General features: G+C 42.6%; 1 protein-coding gene across 1 annotated transcript; it reads left to right on the top strand.

Moving 5' to 3' along the window:
• On the top strand, positions 1-5918 carry LOC116849997. Its single transcript, XM_032827758.1, has 2 exons — positions 1-720; positions 4895-5918. Exons 1-2 carry the CDS (start codon positions 390-392, stop codon positions 5239-5241), a joined length of 678 nt encoding a protein of 225 aa, XP_032683649.1. The 5' UTR covers positions 1-389; the 3' UTR covers positions 5242-5918.
• Positions 5919-7968: the final 2050 nt, after the last annotated feature.

Raw genomic sequence — 7968 nt, 5'->3', positions numbered from 1 at the left:
TTTCTCATGCGGGCCTGAATCCCACCGGACTCCCTCCCGGGGGACGTCGGGAGGGATCGTTCCTTTGCAAACGGTGGCCGCAAAAGGTCCTCCACCGCAGGTGGAGGGGTGCCCGCTAGATGCGTGCGAAGCCAAACCCACTATTGGCGGAAGTTGGGATGGAAGGGACGGCAGTCTCATATATGTTCGACCACGCACGCTCCACAACCACTTGGAGCTTGTGACACGCGGTCCAAGGCCACGGCGGGCGGTCAAGATCAGGAAGGAAAAAAACGCGGAGTACGAGAGGGCGACGTACGCGGCGTCCAGTCACCGGGGAAGTCATCGTGCGCGCGATTATCTTGGTGACAGTGTGTCTTGATCGGTGAAAATCGACGAGCCAACCGACCATGAGGACACTCGCTTCGACCTTCCTCTTGGTCCTCCTCGGATTCGCGCTGCATGCCCGCTGCGAGGAGGTGGCGGAGGAGAACGCTCGTGATGAAGAGAACGGTATTTTGGAGTGTGTATTCGAGGACAACACCGGCAACTGTCTGAGGACGAGGCTGGCTCGCGACCTGGACCAGATCGAACAAGAGGTTACTGGGAAGAAGAATGAACCGCCGATGAGCGTGGTGATCGAGCAAGCTGGCAGTATCATCGCGGAAGTCGTTGACGATCTGCAGGAGACCGGCGCGGAAGGGATCATCGGGGAGGATGAGGCTCAAGACGACGAGATAGGTAAGAATCAAGGAACATCGAAACTCTCGATGAGAATAGAGAAGTCATTTTATCTGTAATTTTTGAGTCATCTTTTTCGTTGCGATTGAATACTGCATGAAAAGTTTCTCGCCATGAAGAAATCACCGTCTTCTTCTGAGGCTTCCAACTTTAGGCCGAGGATTTTAATTGTAAACCGAGACACTTAATCATTTTTAAATTGCTTTCCAATTTATTTATATTCTTTTTCGTTGCAATTTTATATATAAATACTACATGATATGAAAAATTGCTTGCGATAAAATCGCCGTCTTCTTTCGATCTATTGTGAATGCTTTCAATTTTAGGCTAAGGTTTTTAATTTTAAACCAAGGCTTTTAATCTGGAATTTTCTCCAAATTTCCTTATTATTTTACTTCATTTGTTCAGAACTTGTTTTTCAATTAATTTTTTCGATTGTTACCTCAGTATCATATCAAAGCTAAAATTTGATAATACATTATGATTTATCCTCATAAAATTACATAAATTTCCGTTCACCTCTTGTGTATGGGCAAAGCATTACCGAATGGCACGTCGTATAATGAAGCCACGTCGCGATTCAAATTCTTAATCGACAGGACGGCGTGTGTGGAACGCATGACAAAGCGATTCGGGGTCTCTCCTTCGTCCGGAGAAGCACCGTTGAACAAAGTCGACTGGTTAACTCTTAACCAATCTCGCATGAGCCCTCCTTTATTGGAGATGTAACGACAGGAAGTCGGTCCATCTGGCCACGCTGCAGATTACCGCGCCAATTTTCTCTTCCGTTACACCTGCTTTTCCTAGTTTTCCATAAACGACGCTATTGTAGTCGAGCGAGGAAGGAAACGCGAAATAAAGCCAATCGGGGTAATTTCGACGGAAAGTCATAAATAAGAATTAACTCTTACACACGGACATTTCTTACCGGCGCGACTGAATTAACGACCGTAATGAGGGACAGTCGCGAAACGACAATCGCCGTCCACTGAAACAACGTCCTACTTGTATTCAGCCGGCGGGTAAATCGAATCGACGGCGGAGATATCGCGACGTCGTTAAACGTTACCAGTGCGAATGCATCGGCGCGACCATCCTGAATGGAGTTTGTGAATGAACCGGCGTAGCTGGCGCGACAAAACAATTCACATTGACGAATTAGGCGACGATGGGGCACGACGCGACGACTTATAAAGGTGAACGAACTTCGTGTTTGCGTAACGTTAACGTACGACTGGACGCGATCGCGTGAGCAAACGCCAGAATTAGAACCAACACTACACGGAGAGAATTTTATAATAGAAGTTACTATAGAACTTTGTAACCGAGAAATTGATCGATATCCTGTCAATTGACTATAATATAATAATAATAAATATACAATGTAGCAAATATAAGCTGATGTCTAAGAGTCTAAAACAACAGCTTTGCAATTGATGTTACAGTCGTGCCTGAACAACTGAGATCTTACAATTAAAAGTGACCTTTATTATCTATCTTTTCATCTCATATGTGCTACTTATATTTTAGTAAGTGGAATGTGTGCCACTGAAGAAATTGCTATATTTTTAGCCAGATTTTTTATACCTCTGACGAAATTGTTCTTCAGCAAAATGGATCTCACTAACAGTCCGTTCTTGGACTACTAAAAACAGCAAACAATCGAAAAGAGTTGATGCGATCTACAGGATATATTTATAGGAAACTATTCTCTCTCCGTGTAAGCAAGATGGAGAAAATCCGAGAAAGGAAAAGGTACAAAGAGACCGGGCGACAAGATGAACCGCAAGTAAGACGCGCGATCGGGTCAATAACGAACGTTTAAACGTTTGCACGCAATTGTGCTCGCGCGCGCGTGTCGCCAATTCCGTAGCGTAGGCTCGGGCAGATCGACGGTAACGGTAACAAATCGCGCTACTCTGTCGCCATTGTCCCGGCTATCATTTCCAGCAAAAGTCACCAGACGCGAATCATCCATACAAGAAGGAACAAGTGGGCGGGGGCAAGAGATAAATGGCAATTCGCGAACGTTAATTTCCATTCGGCGGAACAGGCGGAACCGGCGACCCTGGCGATCGCTCTAACAAGAGATTAATCATCGGCCCGACGAAAATGCTCGTTTAGGCAGATGGACGGTAACGGTACGGTGGCGCATTATCTTCGTTATCTTTTGGAGCAAAAAATTGTACGGTACTTCAGCGAGGCAAATTGCCGACGACACAAACAGAAGCAATTTGCTCGGCTGGGCGTTGTTATGCCGATTGATAAACACGCGATATTCGTATCGATTTAGGACTTCTGGACGCGGGACTCTCGATTGATGACGTCGGAAGTGAGAAAACGCGTGCCCAAAATTCTTGCGAAATACGCTGAAATAAAAAAACGTAAAGTGAGTTTTCGGGGAGGTTAAGCACATTTGGCCGCAGTGCGAGATCCAACTTACATGAAGTATAAAACATGAAGATAATTTTATACACGATTTAAGAGGTCTAAATAGCACTGAAGTTTTTCGTAATCGTTCAAGAAGTCAAGCGATTTTCTTCTCTTTAAGAATATTCATTGACAAGCATGACCCTTAAAAAAGGAAAAAGAAGCAAAAAAATAAAAATTGTCTTTTAATTCATTTTAGACGCCTATAAGCCTATAAGACCTTTCTTGTTTTATACAGAAAGATGTATAGACTATCTATTGGTACAAAAAATTCAAAGATAATAATTTAGAACAACTATCCTCACCTTCGATTTTGATGAAAATAAGCTCATTCGACGCGTTTTTGCATAAAATAAAAGAATCTGGCCGAAAGAAATGTCGCTCCGTCTCGCGAAGCGAGATATTTAGCGTTAAAGTTAGTCACATCCGAGGTTAAGGAATCTGCATCTGAACGTAATGTGAACTAAGGGCGCGATCCATTAGACGCTACAAATGCTTTGAAGCGCAGTATAGATCAATCATGGCTTCTTCTTAAGCGCTTCAAAGCGTTTGCAGCGTCAAATGCATTGTATCTTATACTGAGATGCATTCAACAACGCACTCAATTATTTTCTCAATAATTTAGGTTTTATATAAATTTTTGTTTTTGATTAAAGCAGAGAATTTACATATGTAATTTAAAAAAATATATGCTTTATATATAATTTAATATATAAAGTATAAAATCATAAATAAATTATAAAATCATTGCTTTATTAAATGGTTCATCGTGCCTATTTCTGAAAGTAAATAATGTAATTCAATGTAATTCAAGATTGGTAAATAAATATAAATAAATTGACATAAAATAAATATTTACTGCTAAATTTTCTGCTTTAATAAAAAAAAAACAATTCATATAAAATCTAAATTATAGCAGAAAATAATTGAGTGCGTTGTTGAACGTATCTCAGTACAAGTCTAGTTCGCATTACGTTCAGATAACAGATTTCTTAACCTCGGATGTGATTAACTTTAACGCTAAATATTTCGCTTTGCGAGGCAGAGCGACATTTTTTTCGGCTAGATTCTTTTATTTTATGCAAAAACGCGTCGAATGAACCTATTTTCATCAAAATCGGAAGTGAGGATAATCTAAATAATTATCAATTCAAAGATCATTATGTGGGTTGGATCATCCTTGCATAACTATGGTTGTTTTTGTCAAATTCTCGCGCACACATGTGTCGATCTTAATGAACGTGAATAATCACGCGGCATGCGCGAGGAAATTCGGCCGCGAAAGCGATCTTCGTGTCTTCTTAAGAAAGTCGCGCGCCGGCTGCGGGCGATTACGTGGACCCATAAGCCAGACGAAATACACTCCGGGTTAAGGTTTGTGGGTCAGCCTCGCTGTAGCGGACCGACTGCTACGCCGTGTCACCATCCTTGTCTCGCACCTGCCGGATTATGCTGCTCCAGCCGTATTAGCTGCCGCGTGAGTTTCACACACACACACACACACACACCGCGTGGTAGAGAGATTAAATCTTTGGGCTATTATAACAAAATATATTCGCGCCAATTCTCGCTGCGAGACCTCTCCATAAATCGTATGAAAAATGAGTCTGTGTGCGGCTTCATTTTTCTAATTACTCGCGCGATGCTGCACAATCCTTCCCTCGCCGCGAGCTAACTCGAAATTTACATCACGTAATCACGCGAACGTGCGTAATTTTACCTCTGTCTTTGTTCCTATTCTCAGAAGAGGCGCGCAAAATAAAGTTCGGCAAGAAGAAGAAGAAGAAGCAGCTGCAGAAGCTCCTGGGGCTCGCGATGCTGTTGAAAGCGAAACTCAGCCTGCTGTTGCAGATCATCAGCACGCACTTCCAGCTCAAGTTCTTCGTCATCGCCATCATCTCCCTGCTGATGAACGCCACGAGGTTCTGGCTGGAGCTGAAGAAGAGTCACCCGTCCAAGGTGATCTACTATGAACACGCGCAGCATCAGCATCATTACGACCACGACGATCACGATCACGGCTACTGGGGAAGATCGTCGAACGAGACCCCCATGGATCTCGCTTATCGCGCCTATGTGCCCATGGAGTGACGTTGGGTTTCGCGCGCAAAAAGAGACCGGAAGTGACAGCACCGAGAGGACCCATGAAGGAAAAGTCAAACGGCGAAACAGCGAATCTCACCTTAAAATCATGACAAAAGAGACCGCCCTTTATTTATTGTAAAGATAACGAGTTCAGTGCGAAAGCAGCTTGACAGTGTGCATACACGTAACGACGCGTTTATTTATGTCATTAATTACTTAACTTATCTCGTCGCGCCTGGAGCTCAGTAAACGTGGGATGATCCGGATCTCTTTCTGTCTCTCTGGATCGCGAAAATCCACATTGTCACATATGCAGAAACCACAACCGACTCTTTGGCCGACCAGAACGTCTCATCATTTCGCCTTGAATCATACCAAAGTTACTTACGAGTACCTGTACGCTAGCTCGCCGCGTGGGCGATTTGTTAAGATCAGCTGTTGTGATTATCGTGAGCGAACACGTTATCACTTGTATCGTGACTCGGCAAAGCAACAGCTAGGTCTCAAAAGTTGAACTTCTCTGCGCGGACGTTCGTCACGCTCGGAAAAGGTACAAAATTAGACGTCCGCGTATCTTCTTTATAGGACAGTAGTAATTTATGATAGAACAACGAATTAATTTTTACACAGGACCTTGTACGTACTAAAACTTTTGATAATAAACTATACGAGTATTACACCGATCCTCTCTCTCTGTTTCTCTTTCTTTTTTCCACAAAGTAGAAACAGATAAAATAAAATTATTGTTTCATTTTAATCGTTTGTTCTGCGGTATTGTGTAAAAAAAAAGAACTATACTTCTTTAAGTTAAATGCATTTGCGAGTTCTTCGACTGCAGGTATCGCGTTTACCGACGAGATGACATAAAAAATCGTCACGTCTCTATCGCGCGAATCGCACACGACCTTCCTCAGCCGCACACTGGGTGGACCATCCTGAAATCTTGTATTCCTCGTCATGACGCCGCGGACAATGCGACTGGAATCTTTAAAGAGCGACGATACTTTCGGGGTGTTCACCTTGCTACTGATCGACTCGACGATAAACAGAAGAGATTTGTGCCGCGCTTGCGGCGCATCGATGCGCCGCCGGGGAATAAATCGTCTCTGGTGAGGGGAAAACGTGTCGTCAAAATTATATGGAAAAATCGGAAGATGACGAATGAATGTTCAATTTTTAGTTTTGCAAGAGCATGAATTCGAGATGGAAGACAACGTTGATTTAACACGCTAATTGCTCGCGCTGATTTTCACTGATTGTGCAGATGATTAGCCGAAGAATTAACTATTCAAAGCACGGTAAATATGTATAACTTTCACCTTGCTTCATTAATTGCGCAATTAATTGCGCTTTATACGCGGCTCAACGAGACGCGATCGCGCCGTACTGCCAATCGTTGTTTTGCAGCGACTGTGGTGTTGATTATTAAAAAAATACTATTCGCTCGCGACAATTGGATAAAAAGATTAATATGCCAAGTCACGAATCTTTTTCATGAAAAAAACTCTTTTGGCAAGAGTCGACGCGGCTATCGAATTCTGACAAAGAGAAAGAGAGATCGTTGTCTACACACAAAGAGTCACCGAATGCCCTCGTATTGGACGTTTCTCGATGTCCTCATGATCGACGACCAGAAGCGGGGCCGATTTTGCAATCGCGCACCAACATGTAGAGACTTAAGTATTCACGTCCCGAAGAAATGCCGCTCGCAACGCGGCCTTAACGAAGATAAGGCCCGTTGGCCGGGGCTGCCCTCGAATTTTGACGACCGAATTCGCGCGGCACCCTCGTTGGAACGAAGCCAATCGTGAAATGGCATCAGCGCGTCTTAGATTTTGAGGGAAATGAGCAGAATCACAGTGAGTAGAGAAGAAAAATTCGTATGGTTGCAACAAGATCTCAACTGGTTGTCGCCGGAAATTCAAATCGAGCTCCGACGCTTCTCAATACACACATTTTCGACTCACGCGTGTAATTTATATCCGGCCTTCGGCGATGGATGCCTCTTCGGGATCCTCATAGGCGATTCAGCGCGCCTGGTTCCTCTCAGAAGTAATCCTCTTTCTCTTTCAGCAGAAGGACGCGTCTGACTACCAATGCCGCGATAGATTATCAGCGTGTCGTTATTTAATGTCCCGTAGACAATGCAAGTTTTGTAAGGAATCACTCAACGTGCCTCAATTGACTGTCGAGAAAAAAGGGTCGTCGCGGATTTAAAAGCGTGAGGTCGCACTCTGCAGTGACATTTGCAATCTTAAATGCGATGCCTCGTCAAAGTGCATTCCGAAATGACAAAAATAATTCTAGGGTTGTATTCTAAAATATCCTTTCGAGGAAAATTTTAAACTTACTATAGTTCGCGTTACACATATAAATAGTAAAATTTTCCTCTAAAAGGACGTTTTAAAATGCAACTTTGTATATGGAAAAAAGATAGTTGATTTACACTGAGAGAAAAAACTGGTAACTATAACAAACTGCATTTAGTTACAGAAATTCACTGAATCCTTAGTAACTAATACTAAATATGATAATAATTACCAAATATTTAATAGATCGGGAGTATGACGTAATTGCATTCACAGTAATATCAATTAAATAATTTAGTAATAGTTACTTAATGTTAAATATTTAATATAAAATATATTACAGTTTTGAACAGTTATTTGATAATTGTTATGAAATCGTTATATCCCATATAATAAAAAATTCAGTAGGTACGAGTTCTATTTT

Source organism: Odontomachus brunneus, unplaced genomic scaffold (genome assembly GCF_010583005.1).
Source record: "Odontomachus brunneus isolate Ranch 3 - 2012 unplaced genomic scaffold, Obru_v1 Obru_scaffold_130, whole genome shotgun sequence".
In the NCBI taxonomy this organism is placed as follows: domain Eukaryota; kingdom Metazoa; phylum Arthropoda; class Insecta; order Hymenoptera; family Formicidae; genus Odontomachus; species Odontomachus brunneus.
Note: the sequence above shows the minus strand (reverse complement) of the source record. Positions and strands in the feature narration are given on the sequence as shown.

Coding starts and splice junctions, on each gene's coding strand:
- LOC116849997 (XM_032827758.1), top strand. CDS start 390: ATGAGGACACTCGCTTCGACCTTCCTCTTGGTCCTCCTCGGATTCGCG. Junction 721..4,894: donor GGCTCAAGACGACGAGATAG/GTAAGAATCAAG, acceptor TCCTATTCTCAG/AAGAGGCGCGCAAAATAAAG.